The sequence below is a fragment of the Solanum lycopersicum genome, chromosome 1, assembly GCF_036512215.1.
Source record: "Solanum lycopersicum chromosome 1, SLM_r2.1".
Taxonomy (NCBI): Eukaryota; Viridiplantae; Streptophyta; class Magnoliopsida; order Solanales; family Solanaceae; genus Solanum; species Solanum lycopersicum.
This window is the reverse complement of record NC_090800.1, coordinates 51233317-51260695: the sequence shown is the minus strand read 5'-3', so window position 1 is coordinate 51260695 and position 27379 is coordinate 51233317. Positions and strand designations below refer to the sequence as shown.

The 27379-nt window shown below is 35.4% G+C and overlaps 1 protein-coding gene and 1 long non-coding RNA gene across 8 annotated transcripts in view; one reads left to right on the top strand and one right to left on the bottom strand.

The window, feature by feature from the left end:
- The window catches only part of LOC101262148 (uncharacterized), a 40605-nt gene extending 22686 nt beyond the window's left edge, over positions 1 to 17919 (top strand). For 2 of the 7 annotated variants that reach the window (XM_026030213.2, XM_026030214.2), the window contains exons 23-30: positions 7205 to 7424; positions 8017 to 8147; positions 11843 to 11989; positions 12157 to 12231; positions 12391 to 12519; positions 16393 to 16491; positions 17107 to 17145; positions 17362 to 17919. In XM_026030213.2, coding sequence (XP_025885998.2) covers positions 7205 to 7424; positions 8017 to 8147; positions 11843 to 11989; positions 12157 to 12231; positions 12391 to 12519; positions 16393 to 16491; positions 17107 to 17145; positions 17362 to 17499 — 978 coding nt within the window. In that variant the 3' untranslated portion in view covers positions 17500 to 17919. Of the gene's footprint in view, positions 1 to 7204; positions 7425 to 8016; positions 8148 to 11696; positions 11990 to 12156; positions 12232 to 12390; positions 12520 to 16392; positions 16492 to 17106; positions 17146 to 17361 lie in introns of all 7 variants that reach the window. The other 5 variants (XR_011221057.1, XM_010321355.4, XM_026030219.2 and 2 more) reach the window with 5 other exon arrangements.
- A 1587-nt stretch (positions 17920 to 19506) lies between these two features.
- LOC112940727 (uncharacterized) lies at positions 19507 to 23323 on the bottom strand. The gene is made up of 6 exons (XR_003245006.2): positions 23173 to 23323; positions 22988 to 23063; positions 21329 to 21406; positions 21035 to 21137; positions 20831 to 20892; positions 19507 to 20739 (listed from the first exon to the last, which is right to left on the bottom strand). It is a non-coding gene; the product is annotated as an uncharacterized lncRNA (long non-coding RNA).
- Between the last annotated feature and the right edge of the window lie 4056 nt (positions 23324 to 27379).

Here is a 27379-nt window from a genome sequence, read left to right as displayed (position 1 = left end):
TATTTTGGGGTGTGTACAGAGGAATATGAAAGAGAATTCTCCTCGTTAATAAGTAGAATGGGGCAAAAAACCACAGGGGAGGAACAAAGCAACAGTGACAATAATAGCAACACAACCAACCAGTCAGTGCCTAAAGAGTTGAGGAATCTCATTTTCAGTATAAAATTCAAAGAGGGGGGGGGGAGCCTAGGAGTAGAGGGAGGAGATCATCAATTGTGGAACAATGATGGTAAAAATAATTTCTTGGAATGTAAGGGGGTTAAACGACGAGGGGAAGAGGGATTTAGTCAGAAACCAAATTAATCAATGGGGGGCAGATGTCTATATCCTTTTGGAGACTAAACTAAAAGACAATATTAGTAGTTTAATTCGCAGCATTGGAACAACAGATGGTTGAGTGAACTTCATGTAGAGGCACAAGGGTCTAGTGGAGGTAAGTTAATTAAGGTAAATTGTCTATAATGACAAACTAATAAATTAAATTAAATGTTATAATCACACTTTAATTTAATTGTACCCTGTAGCAAACTGTTTGCCAGTCACCTCTCTCCCTCAAACTCTCGCTCGCCACTCTCCCTCTCTCGCTCGCTCTCACTTTTATACAAACACAAGTGTATAAAATGCAGTTCTGTTTGTATAAAGTGAGAAAAAAATTGTATATATACATATGTTTTCGTTCTCCTCTCTCCCCTCTCCCAGATCTCACTCGCCACCCTCGCCTCTATCGCTTATACAAACAGAAACGAAATGTATAAATTGTGTTTCTGTTTGTATAAAGCGAGAGAAAATTGTATTTACACATGCAAATACATATATATTCGTCCTATAAACTTATAGTTATACAATACAAATATTTCCCAGCCCAATTTTCTTTTGTTTCTCTTTCTCGTTTTATACATACGAAAATTATACAATTGATTTGTATACAAGTGCTTTCTTTTGTATATGTATAGCGAATTATAGAATTGTTTTTTTTATATGTATAGTGAATTATACATATTTATATTTGCTATGGAGCGCAATATGCAAACTTTGCTATAACATACAAATATAATTTTTGTGTTTGCTATATGTGAAAGTTGCTCTTTTAATTATGCGGGATAAAATAATATGGGAGGGGATTCTGGTGGAAGCAGGATCACAATGCATTTCTTGTAAATTTTCAAACTAGAATCAAGAATTTTCTTCGTTTCTAACAGCAGTTTATGCCAAGTGCTATAAAATAGAGAGGAGAGAACTGTGGGGTGAGTTGGGTACTATGAGAAGTCTGTGTGAAGGTCCTTGGGTAGTATCGGGGGGGGGGGGGCTTTAATGTTTTAGATACTCGGTAGAAAGATCCAATTGCTCTAGGATTAATGGTGCTATGACTGAATTTTTTGAATGCATTGAGGAATTGGAATTAGTAGAGCCTCTAAAGTCTTACACTTGGAGAAGAAGGGAAGGGCACCAAACAACTTCCAGAATTGATAGATTTCTCTATAGCTCACAATGGGAGGAGCAGTTCACTTTTATCAAGCAATCCACAATGCCAAAGTTGGGATCTGACCAACTGTGCGAATCTGAATTTCTAGAAGTCCTACTTCAAATTTGAAAATAGGTGGATGAGAGTGGAAGGATTCAAGGAAGAGGTGAAATTATATCTTTTGTAATAACTGGAACCCCAAGTTTTGTTTTTGCAGAAAAGTTGAAACTTTTGAAAGGAAAGATGAAGGAATGGAGTAAGGATAGTAGAAAAGATTGTAAAGCACAAAAGGAGGAGATTATGGAGGAGCTGGCCAAATGGGAAGCTGTACCAGAACAAAGAGTGCTCACCGAGGAGTAGATCCAATAAAAAACAAATTTGGCTATCACTTATGAGCAAGTAGTTAAGAATGAAGAAATAAGATGGAGGCAAAGATAAAAAATCCAGTGGCTAAAGCACGGGGATAAAAATGCTAAGTTTTTTCACCGAGCAACTACTTCTCATAAGAGGGATAATTCCATTGAGTCTTTACTGGTGGATTGATGACCCCTCTATCATTAAAGAGACCATCAAAAGATTCTACCAAAATTTGTACACAGAATAAGAGGAGTGGAGGCTGAGCTACAGTTATATGGGATCACAACCATTAGTGTGGAGGAGCAGATAGAACTAGACGGGCCCTTCTGAGGAGGAACAGATCTCAGGCTGCTTAAAGCTTTGTGCTATGGAGAAAGCACCTGGACCTGATGGTGTTCCCATGTTCTTTTACTGGTCTTTCTGGGAGATCCTAAAAGAGAATATTATAAAGGCTATACAAGAATTCCATGCTAGACACATTACTGAGAAGAGCTTTAATGCTACTTTTGTAGCACTCATCCCCAAGAAAGCCTGTGCTGCTGAACTTAAAGACTTCACTAATAAGTCTGATTACCAGAGTTTACAAGGTGATAGCAAAACTACTGGCAAAAAGGTTGAAAAGAGAGATTGATAAGCTTGTCAACAAGAACCAAAATGACATTCATTAAAGGAAGATAAATAATGGATGCAACTCACATTTGCAAGCGAGTGTGTGGACTCTAGATTGAAAGGAAACATTCCAGGGGTAATGTCGTGGAAATTGAAAAAGTATACGATCATGTGCATTGGGGTTTCCTATTAAACTCCTCGAGACAGATGGTATTTGGAGAAAGATGGGTGACATGGATAAAATTTTGCATAAGCACGGTGAGATTCTCACCATTCTTGTATATGGAGAACCGGTGGGTTTTTTCTCTTCAAGAAGGGGCATTAGACAAGGTGTCCTCTTTCACCATTTTTATTTATCCTGGTAATGGAGGGATTTGATAGTTTGATAAGGATTGCTACTCAAAACAGGTGGATCAGAGGTTTCTAGATTAGTGGAAACAATGGTGTATTAAAGAGAGATTTGCCATCTACTCTATGCAGATGACACCGTGATTTTCTATGAGCCACAGGAGGAGCAATTTAGATTCATCAAACTAATTTTGTTGATTTTTGAAGCTTGTACATGTTTGAAAGTTAACTAGGGAAAGAACAATTTATATCCTATCAAGAATGTGACAAACATCCAAAATTTTGGGCTGTGGAGTGGGGAAGTTGCCCACAACTTACCTGGGTATGCCTTTGGTAATACACACAAAGATTTGAAGATATGGGACAACATAGTCGAGAAGACTAAAAAGAAACTAGCTAGATGGAAGGCTTAATACATTTCTTTTGGTGGCACACATTCTTATCAACTCTGTTCTGGACTCTCTCCCAACATATGCTAGGTCTCTTTTCACTATACCGGCAAAAGTGGTTAAGAAATTGGACAAACTTAGGAGAGGATTCCTTTGCATGGTTGCAAAGAGAACAAAGGATACAATTTGGTCAAGTGGGCGACAATTTTGCATAGAAAAGATAAAGGTGGCTTGGGCATCAAAGATTTGAGGAAGCATAACAACAATCTTTTGATGAAATGGTTGTGGAGATACACTTAGATGAGGCAAGCTTTGTCGAAAGATTTGATTAAATGTAAATATAGGGAGGATGGATTCCGGTGTAGTAACATAAGCACGGATGCTTATGGAGTGGGGGTTTGGAGAGCTTTAGAAACTTATGGCCCAAGTTAGAAGCAAATTAACATATCAAGGTGGGGGATGGACCGAGAGCTAGATTATGGTGGGATGTATGGATCAAAGACCTGCTTCCTGATCTATTTATTTTGTGCACCAATTCTGAGGCAATGATGAGTGTTTTTGGAGTGAACTCTATGCAATGGGCGGTGGTCAGTGAACATCTGGAAGAATGTTTTTTGAGTGAACTATATGCAATGGGTGGTTCTATGATCCAAGAATCTATTTGGAACTAAGAAAAGCAGATGATGATACCAGTTTCAATAAAAGAACAAGAAGGATTTGAAGAATTTGGTGCATTTGGACGAAATTGTGGAGATTGAAGGAGTTTGTGTATAATTTCCAGTTTTTCCCTTTTAAATGGAGACGTTTCTAGAGAAAATGTTGCCCTGATCAAAATAAGTTGTTTGGAGGGCCTGTCAATTTTGATATTTAAAGGCACGATTATCAACTCTATTCTTCCAGTTTAGTGGTTTCCATGAGTCTTCCAACATGTTTCACGGGTACAAGAGCTGAAGAGTCTCTAACAAGTTTTAGTTCAATATTTAAATCAGGTTTTACCATAATTTTCCTCTTAGTTTCCTCTTTCCTAACTTTAGAAAAGGTTTCACAAAGTGAGTCTCTAACAAGTTTTAGTTCAATATTCTTCCCTTCTTTTGCTTTCATACTATCCACAATACACTCCCATTCATAATCGTAATACTGGTCTTACTCCTGCCACAAAGAAACCATTTTATTATAATGAGTAGTGACTTTCTTCTCACTCTGGTTGGCTTGCCATAGTTTAGTTTTTAACTAAAAAATCTGAGAGGCATTTTCTACATCAGATATGTCTTCCTAGCGTCTTCCCACACATCCTTAATGATGAGCAAAAAGAGATAAGATTTACCAAGGACCGGTTCTATGGAATTTATTAACCAAAAAATCACGAGTAAATTCTAGGAGTTCATCTTGGGGTCTCCAATTCCCGACTTTTTCATCTCTTGTTCTGATGTCCCAGCTTTCCATGACCATCGATTGCAAGCTTTACGGACTCTGCTCAATCCTGATAGTTTTTTCACATTTAATCGATGAGAGGTTAAGTGGAAGAGCATGTGAGAAGCATTGCCTCATTGTGTCATCATATTTTTTATAGGATCTTCCAGAGGAGAACTTTTGTCTTCTATTGATGTTTCAGAAAGATCCTCTCCATGAAATGTTGTTTTATCCATATGATATTAGAGGAAAAAAGTCTCCGCTCTAATACCATGAAAAGACATGGCACCTGAGCCTAAATCAACTCAAAAAGCTAGCTCACGAGAGGAAGTTTTTTCAAGTCCATAAAAAGAAGCCGATTTCCCATCCTTCTAAACACTGTAAATATATGACACGCGGACTAACTCAACTCCAAAAGCTAGTTCACGAGGGAAGGTTTGTCCAACTCCATATAAGGAGACCAATTTTCAATCCCTCTACCGATGTGAAACTTCTTAATACTCCCCCGCACACCCAGACCTAAACTGGAGCGAGAACATTTCTTAATGGGGGGCCACCACCGGTGAACAACAAATCATGATGGGCCTGACTCTAATACCATGAAAGTTTAGATACTGCAAAAGTATTTCTCTACTCATAGTATTTGTACAATATTTATAAGAGAACAACCAAGATCAAATAAACTAATCAGTCTCTATTTCTTAGACAATTCTTGAATCAAGGGATTTCCTCTAAACTATTTTCCTAGAATAATATAAGCTAATCCCAAATTTACTATTTGTGGAGCAGATTATAATCAAATCTGCCAACTCATTGGTGGAGCAGATTATGACTAAATCTGCCAAGTCATTCGAAACACCGATGTGAGAAAAGGCTGACCAGGTGGAATCAGAAAATCGCAGTACCTTTCTCTTGGAGGCAGTCCTGATCAACCTTTGCTTAGATGCTTTAACTACTTGATGTCTTTGTTTCCTCTTCCTAAAAATGTGGGTAAAAGTATCGATGCCCTCAGAAGGAATTTCTTATGGCAAGGAAACATGCAGAGGAGAGGTTTTCCTCTGGTCAAATGGGAAACATTATATATTTCAAAGAAACAAGACGGTATGGCTTTGGATTGGAGATACCTAAATGAAGGACAGAAACTTAGGGGCACTGTGATAAGGGCTAAATATAGGAAGGAATGCTTTTGGGAGACCAGAGCGGTGAAAACTCCTATAGTCTGTGAAAATCCATTAGAAAACTAGTCCGTGGAAATCCATTAGAAACTAGTCCGTGGAAATCCATTAGAAACTTGTGGTCTCGTTTCTCAGAAAAACTTTGCTATAATGTGAAGGATGGAAGGAAGAGGAGGATATTGTTTTGGTAGGATAACTGATTGGGGATTGGAAGTCTTAAGCAGTTGTATCCTTGTATTTTCAACTTTATCAGCATTAGGGGGCTACATTGAATGAAGTTTGGTCAACAGAGGAGGAAAGTTTGCTGCAGGACTGATTGATGGAGAGTTTGACCAATTTTCGTGGCACTCTATATTTTAAGGGACTATAGGATGAGGAAGACACAATCAGATGGAACAGTCATAGTAAGAGCTATTTACGGTAAGTTCTGCTTACAAGGATCTGAACCAGATGGGATCACAACTAAGCTTTCTCTCTTGAAACTCCTACAGAAAGTTAGAATTCCATATAATTGGGTGGTTTTGAGAAAACCAGTTCTAACTCATGATAAGCTATGGAGGATGGAAATTCATATGGTCTCAAGATGCTATTTATGTGGACAATGTGTTGAGGCAGTTAACCATCTGTTTCCTATATTGGAAGATGACCAGTCAGATGTGAAATCTGTTTATTAGCTTACTAGGCATTAGGTGTACAACGCCAGGAAGAACCTGAGAAGCCCTGACTAGCTGGACTACAGAGGAGGAAAGCAGCACAAACAAGGACACACGGAGAAATGTTCCGGTGACAATAAGGTGGACAATATGGAAGGAAGGAACTCTAGGTGTTTTGGATACCTCACAACTCCTTGAAAAGTTTGAAAATGAATTGTATTCGTATGCTTTGTTACTGGTGTAATTCAGAGTACATAGATGATCCAGTCTCCGTTATTGACATCCTAGGCTCCCTATAGAAGATCAAGAACCTAGTGTTTTTCTCTAGTTTATACCATTTTCTTTTGGATCTTTTGATGTAAAAACTTATTTTGGTGGCCAACACTTATGGGTTGATGATTTATTACTGTGACGTTAACTTGTCAAAAGAAAAGTTCTGTAGAGCTCCTGGTTTTAATCTTTACAACCATTTTGTTTCCCACACATTCTTCCGTAGAAGTTATACCCCGTGGAAGTACATCTAATATACTACGTATGTGAAGAGTACTACTACCAGATTGTTAAAGTTTGGTTGGCTTAAGAAGATCCAACAATTATTGAAAACAAATAATACTTGCTTTTTGGGATGTCAACTTATAGGGATTTTCCCTTACAATTTAAGAAAATCTTCTATTAAACTACATGGCAATTGATTCCTCGATAGTGCTTGTGCTTTGGTGCACACTTGGAGACCTTTTAGCTTCTTCTGCCTTTAGAACTGATCTAACTGTGTCTCCTTCTCTGTTTTAATGCATGGAATAGGTGACAACACCATTACTTAAATTCGTAGCTGAGTTTGTGCTGAACAAGTCCCAGCGACTGACTTTTGAAACTTCATCTCCCTGTGGCATTCTTCTTTTTCGTGAAGTCAGCAAATTGATTGTTGCATATGGATCCAGAATTCTCTCTCTGCCTAATCATGTTGATATGTATCAGTTCAAATATAAGGGTGTTTGGATTTCCTTGACAATTCTTTCAAGAGGTAGGATTTTTAGCTTTTAATCTATCTATCTTGGTAATGACTTAAATATTCGTGTAATTTTTGTCCCTTGAAACAGAAGGCTTCCTATATGTTGTTTGCTTGCGAGACTATCTCCTGACAAAAAGTTTGATGCCACGGAGAAGAGTTTCCGAGCTCACTACTTGTGCTTTTGCTTGTCTTGTTTTCTCTGTCTTTTTGCCTTCTATTGATGAACTTAACTTGAGTAGCTTATTGATTTCATTTTGAAAGAGTTTCTTCCTCTGAATAAGAAATTAGTTTATTTTATAAAGTTGATTTATCTATAAACCTGGATTATATGATGGTATTGTTCTTCACAGTCAAATGAAAAATTATTTAAGCTAGTTCTGCTTACCTTTGTTTTTTTTCCTTTTGTTTCCCCTTTCTCTTTGTCTTCTCGTAGACAATATATGCTGCTCTTTTCCCAACAGATTGTTTGTGTTCTCTCCCTCTGTGTATTTAGCTAATGAACAATACAGTAATCCTGAAATTGTAATATATTAACAAATGTGAGTGTAAACAACTGAACTGATGGTCCTTTCATTCTGTAATTTCTTATGCTTCTGAACTGTAGCACTTGCTGGTAACTACGTCAATTTTGGGGTGTTTGAGATTTATGGAGACAGAGCGCTTGCAGATGCTTTTGACATAACTATGAGGATGACACTATCTATTCCTTTGGCAGATATACTCTCGTACAGAAAGGTATAAAAATTAAGAGCTGCTTGATTCAGAAGCTCTCTTGTTATTTTATATCTTGAGACGCTTATTACATGAATTTTAAAACCTTTAATTATATAATGTTAAACAAAATAGTACGTTTAAACTGGTATTATTTTTGAATTTTAAAACTTCTGGTGCTTTATGCTTTGAACAAAAATATTTTTGTTTGATTTTGGAACATAATAAACTTCGCAACAAGCTCCAACAATCTTTTGCATCATTGTACTTATTTGGGAGTATACTCCCAACGTGGAATGGGAGCATCATATATGCACCGAGTTAGAGCCCCAATTTTTAATGGGCTTGTTGCAGGTGTAACGTATGGTTTACTTTGGGCAAGTTGTCTACATCCACTCAGGTAACAAAACACACTTAAGAGTGTCTTTTTACAACAAAGGAAAATGTACACACTACTGAGACATTTGAGAGGTCAACATAGTGGTGGGAAGAAATGGTCCTGTTGTTTATGGGGCATATGTTTTATCTGACACTTAGGAAATTTGGTTTTGACTATTATGCTAGCTTATGAGAAATGCTGAAAGTAGCTTGACTATAAATTTAAAATAGTTTTATCAAGATATACATCTTTAAATATGGATTTGATAGGTGCTACTGATAGTTTTATGTGTTTGGCGTGCCATTTGTATGGCTATATATTTTGCTTTGAGGAGAGTTGAGCCATTTTCGAGTCTTGTGTTAGTTGGGAGTAGATTCATAGAAGAAGTTGATTTGGTTTTCTTTTTCCTTTTCCTTTTCCTTGGTCTTTTCTGTTCCTTTTTCTTTGTCTTTGTTAATACATTGTATGATTAGTAAGAACACAAAGAAATAGCCTATCTCAACGATGCGTACTGCAAATACAAAACTCTCTTTCTTGAAGATTACATTTTTAAATATGGATGTGATAGGAGCTACTGATAGTTCTATATGTGTTTGTTGTGCCATTTGTTTGGCTGTATATTTTGCTTTGAGGAGACTTGAGCCATTTTCGAGTCTTGTGTAAGTTGTGAGTAGATTCATAGAAGAAGTTGATTTGGTTTTCTTTTTCCTTTTCCTTTTCCCTTTTTCCCTTTTCCCTTTTTTCCTCTTTCTTTGTCTTTGTTAATACATTATATGATTCGTAAGAACACAAAGAAATAGCCGACCTTCAAAGATGGCTGCAAATATAGAACTTTCTTGAAGAGGAAGTATCTTTTCTTGGGCAAAGGTTAGTGATGATCAAGAGTACTAGATTTATTACCCACCTATACCATGTCGTTCCGTTTTCCATTAGCGGTAGTGCATAAAATAGACAAAATACACAGAATTTCTGTGGCACGGTAATAGAGAGATTGCAACCTTTAATTTGGTTAGATGGAGTGAAGTGTCTACAGTCAAGTCAGGAGGTTTTGGTATTAGAGAATAGAGACTTAAGATTCAAAGTAAAAATTTGCAGCTTAAGTGGCTTTGGAGGTTCAATAAGGAATTGGGAGCATTGTTGAGAGATGTCGTTGTGACAGAGTATGGATTTCTCATCCATGGATGACCACACAACGATTTCTCTCCAAAACATGTGGTATATGGAAGCATCTGAGAACTCACTGGGACATTTTTTGAATACTTAAGTAGAAATTGGGAATGTATGGAAGTAAGATTCTACATACAGTGGCTCAGAATCCTGAAGTATTATTCTAACTCTTGCTGGGACGTACATTCAGACGTAATATGAATGATTGAGAAGTGGACAACCTTTGCTCTTTGTTTTCTCAGCTACACAGTTTTCCTCCCCTTCTGTCCATAGATGACTCTTGATGCTGGAAATGTGACTTTAAGGGATGTTTCTCTGTTATATCATGCTACAAGCAGTTAAGTCCTCCCCCAACTGAAAATTGGCCTTGTAAGTGTATTTGGAAAAACAAAGCTCCTATGAAAGAGGAACTTTTCGGATGGTTAATGGTGAAAGGATCTTGTTTCACACACAAAATTACAGAAAAGGGGAATTGATTTATGTAACAGAAGTTTGCTTTGTAACAATGGAGCTGGAGATGTCAACCATTTATTTCTTCCTAGGTTCACATATTGATATGGAGTCTCTTTCTCATTTTACTAGGGGAATTAAACGGTGAAGATTTCAAGAAGAGGAAGCTTCTTTGTATTTCTTGATGAATATACAACCCATGAGAATGGGTTTATATGATGAGTCCTAAGATTAGTAAGAAGCTTCCTCTTCTTCTTAAAATCTTCACTCATTTTAGACTGAATTTTCAGCTTACTCACTGCAGCATTCTTGTCACATTACACTGGAAATTTTCCTTTTCCAAACAAACTCAATTCCCTCAGTAGCTTCTGGTAAATCAGGAGAGTTGGGCACGTATATTTGACAAGGAAAATTGCTTGCAAATATTTTTTAATCAATTATCTTCATTCTTTGATCTTCTGTTAACTTTTCAAGGTGGTAATTAAGATTCTTCTCCTAATTAAATATAAAACTATATTTTCTATGTGTTGTTTAGATTTTTAGACATTATTATTTTGTTGAAACATCAAATTCTTGATTGTTTCGTACAGTTTTAGATCTTCTCTTTTTAATTCTACTCCTTTTATTGTTTGGTCATATATCCACAAATAACTTAGTTTGTTTTGCATATTGGAACTTCTATTTTCTTCTGTCAAACAAACAAAATTATACTTGTTTGTCCAGTAGAGAAAACAAACACAAATATTTTGAAATTCAAACTAATCTTTAGCATTAAAGATAGAAATTACAAAACATAATTATCGTAATGCATAATTTTATTTAAAATTTTGGAGGAGATTCTCCAAAAGAACGTCTGTGTGTTTAAAGTTTTGACGACATTTCAGTAATTTTGACAGAATTTACGTATTGGCACTTTTTTATCAAACACACTGCTTATCTAAGTTGCTCGGACAAATATATTGGTGCGCCCGTGTCGGATCCTTCCAAAATACAGTGTTTTTGGAGGATCATCCATCAACATTTTCGAAGAGTCTGAGCAACATAGCTGCTTATGGTTTAGGACTTTTATCCAAACATAACTGCTTATTCATAAAATCAGCTCCAATACTTAAATGGTATACAATGTAGTGTATGAATTTCTATTAAGTTAACTTGCCAATTTTTAAAAAAGTAAATCACGGTAAAGCCCATGTTTAAATTGTACTATAAATACCAAACGTAGTTTGAGGGAATAATCAAGTTTTTCCCTTCTCATGATCTTTCCCATATTAGCAGTCTAGCTTACATTTTGTTTTGCTTGATATAATTGAGTCAAATATTTTAAACCTTTGTTGCTCGGACTCTTCAACGATATCATCAGGTGTGTATCGGATCCTTCACAAGTAGTGCATTTTTAAGGATCCGGCACGGGTGCGGTAGCATTTTTGGAGTGACCCCATAATTTGAAAAGTGGACCTTTTTGTTGTTATTCTGGCAAAAATTAATCTGTTCATTTCAGCTATATTTGCTGCAATTCTCTTCGAACGAGCAGTACTGTCAAATTTACTTAATTTACTTGAGCTGTTTATCTTGAATAGTAGTTTCATCCCTGATTGCATCCTATCCAGTGGGGCACACTTGCATGAATTCTGAGGTGTATATATTCCTTTACCTTCTGTAAATAATCATGTTATATTCCTTCCATTATTAAAACATAACCACTTCCAATCGTCTTATCTTACAGCTTTCAGGAGCTTACTTCTCATTTCTGGAGATCATGATGAAAAACCAGATCCAGTTGATACTTAACTTGGACTCAAGTAGCTTTACATTTATTGCTGGATCTCTTGAGTCTGGACTTAAAGTACTGGATGAAAATATCAAATCACAGGTTGTGTTTTGTCAACCACTTCCCTTGAAATGTCAAACGTCATTTCTTTGTATCTGTTTAGTTTTCGCAAGTGTCAGGGACATACTATAACTAAATAATTATAAGTGTGGTAAAAGCTTAAGGTTTTACCTGAGGTGGTCACACATTTCAACTTGGTATCTGTGCAGACAAAGGTTCAGATGTTGTCGCCACCCAAGAAGAAAAAAATGCTTTTACATGCTTCGCCCATGATAAAAAATCAGGTCCACATGTCAGTCAGACATAATATAATTAAGTACTAAATAGTGTGTTCTTGACAACTTAAAACTCCTAATCTGTGATGGTCACATTTCAACAACAAGGCTTCTTGGATAGACTTGTAATTTATTCTCAACAGACTAACTCTAATCATTTTATTCTAGTGTGCATCTGCGGTGGACAACTTAGCTACATTTTATTTCGAACACATAACAACTGGAGAGTCACCTACCACCCCTGTGGCGCTTAACCTGGCGCAGCATTTAGCAGACTGTCCAAACATATTTCTTGAAGTAAGTTCCAACTGCTCTTTTTATTTTAAGCAATAATTATTTCTAGAACTTTTCTAGGAACAGCGAATAGGTGGCACAGATTTGGGTTTAGCCATGTCAGTCCCGTATTTCGGCAGGGAACTCTGCCCTTGTTGATGACCCCTACCCTACTGTGTGTTTTGTCCTTTTTATTTCATGAGGTATCTTCTTTCTCCTTTGTGTCCTTGTATACATCTTTTTGTTCGGGGACTGTGGGTGGGAGAATGTGGAGTTTCTGTAGAGAAAATGCAGTGGATATGAGCCTCTACAAGAATTAGCTGCTTCACATCACCCATTGTGGGAATACACAGTTAACCATGTCGACGTAACATACCTTCGCTATCCATAGTGAATGCCTTAACACCTCCCTTTTGCGCTTCATCTCGTAATCTAGCAACATGGGGGTCTTCATATTGGCTAGTCTTGGTTTCTCCAACTAAGGATGATTGTACCGCCATATCTGCAAGTAACCTACCTTCCCAGTTTATGATCAATTTAAACTACCCAACTGGCCAATGTCTGAAAATCCATGACCATAGATCGCTTTTCAACGGTGAATCCGGCAAACTACTTGTGGACTTTCTACTCAAGGCGTCTGCCACCACGTTCACCTTTCCGGGGTGAGACAAGATAGTAAGATCATATTTTTTAATAGCTCAAACCACCGTCGTTGCCTCAGATTCACATCTCTATGCTTGAATATGTATCAAAATAGGTTTCACACAACTCACCACAAAGATGGTGACGCCTGATCTCGAGTACAAATACTATTGCGGCCAATTGCAAGTCGTGTATCGAATAATTTTTCTCTTAAATATTTAGCGGTTGAGAAGCATATGCCACCACTTTACTATTCTGCCTCAAGACACAACCCAATCCAACTTGAGATGCATCAGAATAAATCGTGAAACCACCCTCCGTCGTAGGTAAGGTCAAAATCGGAGTCTGAGTCAATGGAGTCTTTAATTTTGGAAACCCTCTTAACATCTGTTTTGAGTACTGAAACACCACACCTTCGAGTTAAATGTGTCAATACAGCAGTTATCTTCGTGAGAAACCCTCCACTAATCTTCTGTAATGTGCATCTAGTCGCAAGAAGTTGGGTATCTCTCTAGTAGTACTAGGTTGAGGCCAATCTCGCACTTCTTCTATCTTCATTGAACTTAATTGGATTTGATCTCGTGACACCACATGGCACTGTGGAGTTTCCCTAGCTGGTTGAATCTGAGCTTGTGCACCTCCAAAATTTCTCAATACCTGTGTTGTAGCATGACTAGTACCAGGATCTTCCTTGTGACAAAATTTAGCATATGCCCTCTTTCACCACAAGTAAACAAGGGCCACCAACTCCGAAGTAATGACTGTTGTAATAATCTTCCTGGTTAGTGTTGTAAGTCACTTCTTGCATTCTCCCGGTGTCATTCATTGGAATGCATATATTTTGCATTCTTCGATACATAAAATCTACTTATGGAAAAATACTATTTTACTAAGATTTAGGACAAAGAGTAAATTGTTGGAAATCCATTTGTAGACTTGGCAGAGTCACCCTCCGATAAACGATTTAATTCTGGAGTGTGTTCTAGTTGGGGAAGTTTGGTGTCCTGGAAAACTAAGAAATAAAATATGATTTCTAGATCTAGTGTAGAAGCTGAATATTGGGCTATAGTAGTGGCAACATGTGAACTCATATGTATATATCAAGAAACTACTAAAGGAGTTGAAATTTGGAGAGACTAAAAAAGTGGAACTTGTGTGTGCCATATAAAAGTGGCACTTCACATTACATCGAATCCCGTGTTTCAGGAGAGGATCAAACACGGAGATTGATTGTCCTTTTGTCATAAGAATGTACTCTCAGGAAACATTGTCACACGGTTCATGCAGTCAAGTGATAACTTGCAAACATACCAAGTCCCTAGTTGGTCCTAGAAAGAGTTATAGATGTAGCAAGTTTGTTACATATAATCTGTATGCACTAAGCTTAAGGGGTGTGTTACAATCGTGAGAATATTATAGCATATATGTAATTAGTAGGTAGCTTGATTTACGCCTATTATAATTAAATTAAGTACCAATTTGTACAGATTTCCTTAATTTGAAGGACATATAAACTTAGAAATTTAAACCCCAATAACTTGAGGTATAATCAAGCTGAGTTCTCTCTCAAACTCTTATAGTCTTATTATCTCACAATTGCATTGATACTTTATCCCCCATTGCTAAGATACCATTTGTTTGTCTTTTTCTATCTATGGTTGTTATCCGGCATTGACTTCTTTATAAGTTGGACACTCAGAATTCAGTTTCAAAAAAAAAAGTTTAGTTTCAAAAAGTTGGACACTAAGAATGTTTTTCTCCATGGTGAGCTTGAGTAGAAGTTTTTATGGAGCAATCACCTAGATTTTTATCTCAAGGGTGTATTTACTAGTCTGGTGTGTTGATTGCACTTCTCGATCCTGGTTTGGGAGTTTCGGCATAGTAATTCAAAAGTTTAGCATGCATTGTATTGAAATTGGTCATTCTTTGTTTTATTGATATTCTACTCCAAATCTGTTATTTATTTGGTATATTTTGACGATATTGTTAGCTCAGGTAATGATCATGACAATATCACTAATTTAAAGCAACATCTCTTCTGGCATTTCTAGACTAAAGGCCTTGATAGACAAAAGTATTTTCTAGGTATTGAGGTTACTTAGTTTGATAATGTTATTTCACAATGAAAGTATGCCTTAGACATTCTCGAGGAGACATAAAATGATGGCCTATGGAGCTGAATGCCAAACTGTTGCCAGGATAGTGGAGCTCAATGATCGTAGAAGATATAGATAGTCGGTTGATATGTTGAGTTATCTCACCGTGACTAGACCTGACATTTCTTTTTCCGTGAGTGTTAGTCAGTTTATGGATTTTCCCTGTGGTAGTCATTAGGATGCAGTTATCCGTACATGCCAAGTCAGTTCCAGACAAAGGATTACTCTTCTGGGATCGATGCCATGAGTTATCATTGGATATGCAAGTGTTGAATGGATAGATCACCACATTCTATGTCTGGATATTATGTTTTAGTTGGAGGTAATTTTGTGTCCTAAAAGGGCAAAGAAACATATGGTGGTCGCTTGATCTAGTGTAAACGCAGAAAATCGAGCAATGGTTCTAGCAACTCGTGATCTAGTTTGGATAAAACAGTTGCTCGGTAAATTTTTATATAAATCAATATGATGTAACTTGTGGGTGATAATCAAGCTATCCTTCATATTGTATCAAATTCAGTATTCCATCAAGAGAACTAACATTATCAAAAAAATCGAATGTGTTTTTTGCTATCTATTGCTCCATTTTGATCTGTATCTTCATATTTCTTTGTCATTTTTCTTTTGCAACCCTTCTTTGAATAACTATCTTTGTGAGCAGAGGGTCTATCGGAAACAACCTCTTTACCCTATAAAGGTAGGGGTAAGATATACATACATTTTAACCTTTCCAGACCCCATTTGTGGGATTACACCGTATGTTGTTCAGGACATTGCCAAACTTTGTAATTCACTTCTTGTTCCCTTCATAGTACCTTCTTTGTACTGATTTATGGTCTTTACCTTATCACTTGCCATTAGACCTTCTCCCTCTTGGAAACTAGCTAATCAAAAGTGGACACTTTTTCCATTTTACTTTTTTTGAAACTCTCCCCTTGCTTGCCTTATTTATTATGGGAGTACAATGTTTATGGTAAGAATTATGCATTGGTTAAAACTTTTACCTCACAGTAGTAGGCTACTGAATTAGAAGGAAATAATGTCTCGTGAAATTGAACTTATTCATTTCTTATGCCAACGTGATCCTTTTCCCTGATAGATATTGAAGACTGTGTTGGAGATTGTTTTATTTGAAGATTGTGGCAACCAGTGGAGCCTAAGTCGACCGATGCTGAGTATGATACTCATTAGCGAAGAGGTGACACTGATTTTTGTAGCACTAAGATTCCTTTCTTTTTATTATTTCAAAAACTACAAGATGCAAACTTGACTATGACAGGCACACAGATAAAGAGACAGTATCTACAATCTTGATTTCATGAAATTATAGTAGTTATGAAAACAAAGCATAACTTTATGAATGTTGATTTAATCAGAAGATTTAGTCCTGCATTTGCTGTTGAGATGTGGTCTTAGTTTTAAAAACTTCTATGTTAATTAAAGATCCAAAAATAGTCTCCCTATCCATTGTGCCAGATGTTGTCCCTCTGCATACTCCATTGCTTCTTTCTAAAAAGTTGTCATGGTTTAATGGAGTTTCCTTATGACCAATATTCCTTCTTAAAGCAATCAATTTAATCCAGTGGATTATTCGACTTTTGATGCAAAAGATCTATAGAGGGGGCTAACCATTTATATACCACCTGCACCGCAGATTTCTTGATATTTGTGATTTTGTCGATAGGACGAAATTATTTAGTGAATGCATTATATTATGAAAGCAAGAATGATTTAGATTCTAAAATGTGCTCATAGTGGAGAGGAATTGTTGGTTATTAGTATACCTGATACGATTATGACTCGCACCTTGCAGATGTTCTCAAACTTAAGAGCTCAGATTTTGTCTTCACAGGTATGACCAACAAATTTTTGTTAGGGATAATCTATTTTGTCTGTTTCTATATTGTTGGTTTATTTGGTATCACTGTTGCGAATATGTCTTTCTTCCTGCTACAAGGCGGAAGAGGTGGATTGGTAATTATCATTGTATCATGTGGAGCAATCCTTGCGGGACTGATGACCGATTCACTTGTGCTGACAGCTCCCATTTATCCATTTTTATTTGCAGCCAGCAGACCAACAACACCGTCTTTCACTGTGCTTTGACAAACTTATGGCTGACATAACTCGAAGCTTGGATCAGAAGAACAGAGATAAGTTCTCCCACAATCTGACTAGATTCAGGAATGAGTTCCGAACCAGATAATCAGAGTGATATCAGCAAGTGGTGAATCCCTTTAAACATACATACCAGCCTTCCCTGCGCCTACCCAAGCACATACAAAAAGAAAAGACGTAACAGGGGAAGGGAGAGCCAAGGAAAAACAAACATGAAAAATAATTTCAAGAAAAATGAAATAGTGAAGTTGGCTGAAGTTTTGTTCTCCCTTTGTTTTTCCCCAGCTGGTGAAATGCATTCTGTGAGGTGATTCTGTCACTTTTTGCTAAATCCGTGCTGTAATTTTTATCACAACAGTGTACAGTCCAACAACAGAAGATCTTTCTTTTTGCTATTAAGAATTTGTAGCATCTTGCTAGATTATAAGAATCTATTGGTGTAATGGTATTGCCTATGCATTAGCTATAGAATAGTTTCATACTAATGAAGAGCCTGTTTTGCTCTTGAGCCTCTGCCCTAGCCGCTTGGACCTTCATCAAATTACTATGCAGGATTTTGGCTTGGGTGTTTTATTTTGCCATACTTTGGGCAATCAAATTCCTTTTATTATTTGGTTTGTCACTGAAGAATCTTCCTATGGTCCACATTTGCCACTTTGATTGTAACAGGGCACGTATAGCCTGCATACTCGCAAGGAAAATCCTTTAAACTAGGAAATGACTTGAACAGTAAAGAATGATCTGACATGATTTCGAAATATAAATGCCGAAAAAATAGAAACATCAGTTTGAACACAAAAATCCATAGTATGCGAAGGACACAAAATCAATGGTGCAACTCTGATATAATGTTTGTCTGATACGATTGTCTGACCATAACTTGGATATAGATGAATAGATATATTGTATTGATATTATAAATCAATATGGATTTATATATAAATCGATCTATATCTATATTTTATATTTTATATTACTTTAAAAATATAAATTTTTAGTATGAATGTTAAATTACTATAATAATCCTAACTTAGGTAGTGACTAATTCGAAAAGTTGTGATTTTTTTCAAAGGGTTTGTGATTTTTCAGTGTTGTCATTTTCTCCAAAGAGTTTGTGACTTTTTCAATAAGTTGTGATTTTTCAAAGGATTGTGATTTTTCAATCAGTTGCAACTTTTTAAATACGTGACTTTGCAGATTGCCATGATTTTCCAGATAAGATATAAAAAACACCCATTTTAATTTAATATTTTGAATTTTTAATTATTATGATGTATAATATTTTTTTATGCAAATATCAAATATATATTCCTCTTTGTCCCAACATTTATGTGAGCACGTATGAAATATTGAGAGTCAAAATTTTTTAAGTTGTTGATATTACTATATTTTTGAAAATTTTAAATACATAACATACTTTAAAATAAAATAGGTTTTAAAAGAATTTTTAGATTTTACAATAGGAGAAGCCAATATTCCTATGATGCAGATAATTTGTTGTCTCACTCTTTCATTTTGTTGAGCGTTGTGTGTAGATAATTTGTAGGCAGAAGCAGTTTGATCAATTTGGTTCTAAGCTAGACGACTTTCATAGGACACCAATATCAAAATTATGTAGAGAATTCAAGTTAGCATACAAATGTTTGATCTAGTATTTAACTTGGTCCTTATAATGCAAAGCCCAGGTGAGATCATAGAGAAATCAATTCAACATCATAATATTTGTGAGGATCTTGTTAGTTTGGTACAAATATGGCTTGATAAACTAAAGGTATTAATTATCTAATTCTTTTGATGCACTAGGTAGATCATAAAAAAATACACGGAATTAACATCAGGGGACTAAATGTTTAGCGAGATCAACACCAAAAATGTCCCAGTTCAAATGATCTCAAAGATCAATAAACATAAACTAAGACTTGAATAGTAATACAATAAAAAAACAAGATTTCTGACCAACTCGAATGGCAAATGTAAGCATTTTAGAAGGCAAAATTAGATTAAAGCAAACCACATTAGTTCATAAGACCACAAAAGATATTCAAGAGATAGATAAGAGTAAACTATTGGAATAAGAATGCGGATAAACTATAAATGCTAAGTCATATCAGATGATCTTGGAAGCCTAGACCCGTTAATGATAACTTTAAACAATATCAAACTTAAATGCAACACATGAATCACAACGCAAATAGCATAGACGGGAACAACAAACAAAACTTAAAAGAGTAGCCAAGAAATACCATTACTGGCTGCAAACCCACAAGCTTCGGCTAGACCCGATACAAAGTCAAGCAGCAGATCCGGGAATAGGAGCAACAAAGAAATAACGATTAAGGAAACAACTAAGAACTAAAGTAAATGACTAAGAACAGTAAGAACGACCACAAAGCTACAAAATATTAATAGACCACAAATCTTCAAAGTTTTGAACTCGATATTATGCCAACTCAAGGAAATGACTAAGAACAATTAAGAAACAATACCCATCGCACTAAGACATCATAAACCCAACAGAAAACTAAAGGAAACAACCACAAAATGAGGATTTGATAACATCAGAAGACAACACATCGAGATAAAAGAATATACGAAGAGAAACACCACCTAACAATTGCTCAATAACCCAACATCCTGACAACTGCTCAATAACCATTTCATTTCAATCTTATTTCTACAAGTTTTGATTATCAAGATCCTCACATGATAGTTTAAGGATAATGCATAAGTACCCCTCAATTTATGTCCAAAATTCCAAAGACACACTTATATTATACTAAGGTCTATTACCGCCCTGAACTTGTTTTATAAGTAATTTTTTACCCCTTTTTGGCTTAAGTGACACTATCTTGTGGGTCCAATGCTGGTTGATTTTTTTCAAGCTCCAAAAAGGGGTAGAAAATTACTTATAAAACATGTTCAGGGGGTAATAGGACCTTAGTATAATATAAGTGTGTCTTTTGGATTTCGGGCATAGGTTAAGGGGGTACTTGTGCATTTTCCTAATAGTTTATAAATAATAACTCTATTTAACATTGAAAATTAAAAACACAACACTTCACATTATGTTAGTAAAATATCCTCTTAAAACTCCAACAAAAAATTGCAAAGCCACTCCGGCCTTCTATCCCGGTGAACAATGTTCCACTGATTAGGCGGGGACAGGATTCGAACCTGCAATCTTCAGGTCATGAGCCTGATGAGTTGACCAATTCCTCTACTCCGCTTCTTCCCCTTCTCTTTCGAACTCCGAAAACCAAGGTTCGACTTGCATGTGTTTTCTTCATCCGAACTAATATATACTCAAACGATCACCTAGACATACAATCTATAAAAAAAAGATTATCAGCACGTGAACGAGGAACTAGACTTATAAAATTAACTTTGTTAGATAATAAAGAACCGTAAAACTCTATTACCTATATATCAAAAGAATTGCAAAAATCTTATTCATTGAACTAATCGACACTCAAAGGAGCACCTGGACATTTTGAAAGGAAAAGAATTATTAGCACATCAAGGAGTAATTAGATATTGAATCACTTGTCAACTCAACTTTGTTAGATCTCAACTAGCATAAAGTTGGCAAAAATGGAGAATTAAGAATTAAATTAATAAAGTACCTTTTTGTAACTTCTTGCAATTTTATCCATTGTTGAGTACAAATAAGTGCTTCTAATGTCTTTGGTTATAAAGAACTCTGATATGAATCAAGAATACAACCACCTATATTGAAAATTGATTCAGATGCAACAATGGACACGGGAAAAGAAACAATATCCCTTGCCATTTTTGATATAGTTGGATATATATTCGATGAATTTTTCCACAAAGTCAAGATATTAAAATCATTTGGCTTCTCTACATTATCCATCAAATATTGATCAAGCTTAGATTTTTACCAATGTTTTCCTCACCTTCTAATTGTTTCTCCCATTGAGAAGGCAATATATCATCAACTTCACCCATAATGTTAGTGTCACCTCCAATGTTATCTGTAAAAGTTTTAGTTGAAGAATGATTATAGTGATTATACAAACATTTTAACACAGCTTCCACATTATTTGCCTTTAATTTTTCCTCTAAGGAGCCATATGCTTTGCTAAGAATGAAATTGACACATCACATCTTATACCTAGGATGCAACACAGTAGCAATGAACAACAACATGTTCAAATTTTCAGGTTTATCAATATTCTCCCAATATATATCAAACTTAACCTTCATCAATCCATGTCAATCAAAATTAGATCTTCGCCATAAGATTACTCAGTATAGAAATTCGAACATTAAAAAAATCATGAAAGAATAGATTAGAAGTAACATATAAGCTCCTTAAAATTTCAAATTACTAATAGAAGATTTTAAGAAACTTTATAAAACCTTTCAAAAACTGTCAATCATTTGTAGTTGGATGTCCTTTCATTGTCTTTGAAGACAATACTTTCAATAGTTATGATCATCCAAATACATTCTTGCAAAGACCTTTTTCAAAATTTATAGCAATTTCTAACATCATATATGTAGAATTCCATTTAGTTTAAACATCAAGACTTAAGAGACCATGAGTGTATAGTTTAGTCTTCTCAACATATGACTTGAAAGAGACAAACCTAGAAGCAGAACACTTGACATATTTAACTGGATTCTTTATGCAAGAAATTGACTCAATTTGTCATCTAAACCTTCTTTTACAATTATGTTCAAATTATGAGCATTATATCTAACATGTAAAAACTCATTTCTGTATATGACCCCTTTCCAATTCATCAATACGTGCCTTCAAATGCTTAATGGCAACATCATTGTCACATGCATTATCCAAAGTCAGTGTAAACAAGTTTTCGATTTCCCAATCCAACAAACATGCTTCAATATCTTTAGCTATAGTCTCATCCTTGTGATCCGGAGTTTGAAAAAAATTAAGAATTTTTTTTATGGAAGTTCCATTCATCATCAATCCAATAAACAGTCACGTCCATATACGTCGAATTTTGAATTGATTTCCATAAATCACTAGTAACACATATATGTTGATTCTTTGGAAAGTTTTTTAAGCTTCTCTTTCTCTTCTTGATCGATCTTCAAAAAATGTCTAGCCACAATTACCCGTGGAGGTAATTCAAAATTAGGCCGTCAATTTTTTGAAAACCTTCCCCTTCAATAAATTTAAATGGTTTTTCATCAATAATGACAAATTCGGCGATGACCCTCCTGATATCCTCTACATAATTTTTTTATACAACTTGTTCCATTTTCTCGCTCCCCCCTACTTTGATTGCTACAGTTCTCAAGGTTGTTTTTCTTCTATAAACAAATCTAAAGGTAGATTTGAGACGTATGTCAATTAAATGCGACCACAATAGAAAAGTTTCATTTGTTGTCTCAGCAGCAAAGTGTTTTACACAATAGTTATATTTTGCTCTTCGTTTTCCTCCTTTAGCAATAAATTAAGCAATGTGATCCCAAATCTGTGATGTTTCTCTCCCTGTATTACCATTTGTAGGATTGCAATCTATTGCGGTTGTTCTTTTTTTTCTATTAAGGAGGAGTGCAGAGATGAACAATGCTTTTACCTTTATTTTGAGGTATGGATACAACCGGAGGATTGTCGATAATCATTTCTACATCAGCTCCAGCCGTAGTCTCCATCTATGAAATCAAAACACAAAAAATTAAGACTTGTGATAGCAGCAACCACAATAAGTGACGATTTTCATTTATAAATTTATATTTGCAAGAAAGGAAAAAGGAAACATACCTGACTATCACCAAATAGATGAGCATATGAATGAGAAGAATAAGAAGAACAAAGATTGATCAACTTTTTGGAAGGTTCAAAGATTGAAAAGTGAAAAGTGAGAATATGACTAGTTTCTAGGGTTTAAATTTTTAGTTTATATTGGGCTTGGATTATTTCACCAATTAATGGATAAATATATATATAACTTACAAGTTATGATCCCAAATATGAATATATATCTAATTTGTACATATTGTAAATTAATAAAAATAATTTAAAATTATTTACGAAATAGATTATATAAATACTTTTATGCACAAAAAGTTAAAATTGTATATGTATTATGTCGGTTTGGGTTGGATTCACTTTGAATATTTTTTTTATTAATATCAAAACAAATCAAGAATGAACGATTTTTCTTTTCCAACGCCAAAACAATCAAACCAAATCATAAGTTGGTCTTTTTCTCATTTGACTTGGTTTATCGATTCGGTTTGACTTTATGTTTTGGTCTGTACACCATCAGGATTAGAAATGTCAGCCTGAGGGTTTTGATGCTCACCCTCACTCTTAAAAGTGGTGAGGTGAGTGGCTTAAATTCCCTCACTGTCGGAACTGACCCACGGTGACCCAAGAGCAGGTGCTTTTCCCTTTTCATTACCCTTTCCACCTGTGGTAGGAAGATTAATTTTGTTGTCTTGCCCTTTGTATAAAGTTGCATCCTCATTTAACATGATTACCTCTTCTCTCTTATGGGGTGACATATCTCTGGTCTAGCTATATTTGCAAAGCACATCGAAAAAATTTAGAAATACTTCAAAAAAAATGTAGACAACAAGTTGTAGAAAGACTCGCTGAACCGATCACTGAGTCTCTTAGGCGATCCAGATCGGGCTTGCTGAGAGAACTAGCTTAAACATTTTCTAGAAAAATGGAAGGTCGGCGACATTCAGGACCTTCGGTGAATCACCGACAACACTTGGCAAGCTCAAACTAGCCCGTCAAAATTAACAGTATTTTTAGGGGTTAGGGGCGCCAAAAGGGGGATATGGGGAGACTTTTGGCGAGTCACCGAGTAAACTCGAAGAGCTTAGGCTTCCCGCCACAAAATGAAGAATTTAAACTAGCCAAATCATGAAACTAAAGGCGATGAAAGGGGAATTTGGCGAACCGTTAAGTGGTTTGACGAGCTCGACTCTGCTCACCTAACTACCCAATATGCCAATTTTTGACCCCGCTTCCCAAAATCAAGTCCACATCCCTCACAAAACAAAATCAAATAACACACTTATTCAATTAATCCCATACCCATACAACCTATGCATCTGAGGTACTTAGACTTCCCCCGGTTTGGTCAAAATTGGCCATTTGACGACTTTTGTCCTTAAGAATGACTTCAAACGCTCCATCATTGGGAAAAGTACATCATTTAACACAATAGGGGTTACTTAGACTTTACCCTCACTAGACCCAACAACAATTTACCGCAACCCAATACTTTACAATTAATTTTAAAGCACCAAACTCAGGAAATCAACATTTTAAGCAATTAAGCACAATTATGAAACTACGATACACAAGCTAGCACAACAAATAAGATTTCAGGCCCAACATCCATCAATACAAATTTCTCAAGTGAATTCAAGTTTAACCGCTATTCAAGAGTTCAGGGTTCGGAAAACCAACCTTTGAGCCAAAATAATAGTTTGAAACGCTAGTCGACAATGAGATCCAACTTTGAACACAAGACCAAAGAGAAAAAAGCGATAAAAATGCAAAATATACAAAATCTAAAGTGTTGGTGCGATTGTGTAAGCTAAAACGATGGAATATGAAAGAGTTCGAAATTTTAAACCTTTGGCCTGTTTGCGGCCCATTCGACATGTTAGTCATCGTCGTCGAATCAGTCGGTGATTCATCGACAGATAACTTTCCTCGCCGAGTTTTACAGGATCTCTAGTCAATTTTGGGGTTCAAAATGGCGGACAAAGTTAGGCTCGCCGACCTATTCAGCGAGTCACCGACTCATCGATAGATATACCAAGTTTTACACACTCCAACTTGATGTTTCCCTAAGTCCGACTATGGTCCAAGTTGGGATCGCCGAATGGACTCTTTGCTCGCCAACCTGCATATTTCAAACTCATTCGATATTTCAACGTGCACAATTGTCACCCAATATTCAAAATAAAAACACAAAGCATTAAAAACTTGGTTGCCTCCCAAGAAGCGTCTTAGTTAACGTCGTGGCACGACGCAAGTACCCATTCAAACTTCATTCTTGGGGTTTTTCATAGTATCACTAGACAACTCACCTTATTGTCTTGGGTCAAGATGCGAAGAGATCTAACTCATTTGGGTCTCCAACTGATTTATAGAGACGGAATGGGAGGTCACCGTCTGGTTGAGAGTTTATCAATCTTCCTTCATTTCCTTCAAAACTTTATCGGACCCTTCAATCTTGTTGACAATACGTGAGAGCATATCAGTCCGGCCACTCTAGAATATTTAGGCTTTCGACGCTCTTTTGGAGAAACATACCTATCCTTCTCCCCATCTCTTTCCTTCCAAGTGGAAATACATTTTTTAAAGAATGTGGTCAAGTTAGCCATATGAATAAAAATATTACTTTATCGGACCCTTCAACCTTGTTGATAATATGTGAGAGCAATACATGTTTCAGATTCAATTGGGAAGTATGAACGTGGTCAAGTTAGTCATAGGAATAGAAATTATGGATTAAAGACATAGAAATTACTGGGTGACATGAATGTCAAATAGGGGTTTTGGTTTTGATTAACAACTAAAAATTGTCACAAAGAAAGTAATAAGAATAATAATAAGTATACATTATTATTTTAAATTTTAAAAAATAAAAATTCTAAGTATTACCATGTATTTATTTCTTCGAAAAATAAAAATTCATAATCATTAATAGCGAGTTTTAAATTTCCCATTACATTCTCACTTATTATACACAAATTCTAAAAACTCATTAATATAGAATTAATAAATGTATCAAAATTACATAAAAATAAAAAATTAAAATTTATTTGCAAACTCACTAAATATGGTTACTGCAAAATAGTAAATCACATTTTTTACTCCTTTTAAATAGCAATTATAAGTTCAATTTTTGTAGTGATTAATTTAATTAATTTTTCTCTTATTGTTACAACTTATAATGATATTAGTGATGAAATGACTTTAATTATCAGTTGAACTTTTAAACTATTTCAAAGTATCTAAATCACAACCAATTTATACAAATTATTTTTGAAAACCCATTAGTTTAAACAATTTATCAACAGTTACTTTGTAACTTTTTTTTTTGATTTTTAATACATTCTAAATTAATTATGTAATCTGTAATTTTATTTAATAATTAATTACAATTTAAAAAACAAAACATAAATTTTAAATTTTTATTGTAATTGATTGAAAAAATCTTTGATTTCATTTTAAAAAAAGGTATAATAACTCCTAAAAGAAGAAATATTTTTATGTTTTCTCCTTCTTTTTTGTGTAAAAATCAAAAGATAACCTCTTTTTATTACACTAGTCACTCCAAAATGAGTCAACTTATCGAGCCTTTCAACATAAATGCATTTTTATGTAGCAGATAAAATGATCTAAGTGGTCAAGTAAGAGAGGGATATATGTCTTGAATGGACTCAACTCTTATTTTGAGGCTCACTAAGTTATATGCAAATGATGCAAATAAGCGGAATCTTCTAGGATAACCATATTCTAGATTTACTAGGTTAAAACCTTAATAAGATAGGTATCAACACTGGCTTACCCGAGTGGAAAGCTCGAGCTAGGGAGGGGTAACTTATCGGTAGCAGTGCCTTTCCGACTTCATTATTGATCCAACTCCACCTAACATGTGTTATTAAAAATCCTTCACTGGGTGTCAAGACACTCCAGCTTTATCTCAAGGGAAAGTAGGATGCATAACTGCATTCATGTGAGTGTGTGTAAACTGTTTTCAGACTCATAAGGTGTAACACCGTGAAAATTCAAAACGTGTCGTAAAGATTAACATAGGTTTCATAAGGTCTAAGTACTATTTCTAAGTCCATTTTTAATGAACATAGGTTATTTAGGAGGTTTAAGAACCAAAACGTCCATGACATCCGGAAAGTTGGCTCAAAGGGGTGTTAGTGTGTCTTAACCTATTTGACTAACTTTTAGGAGTCAGAATGGTACAAAAATTTGTGAA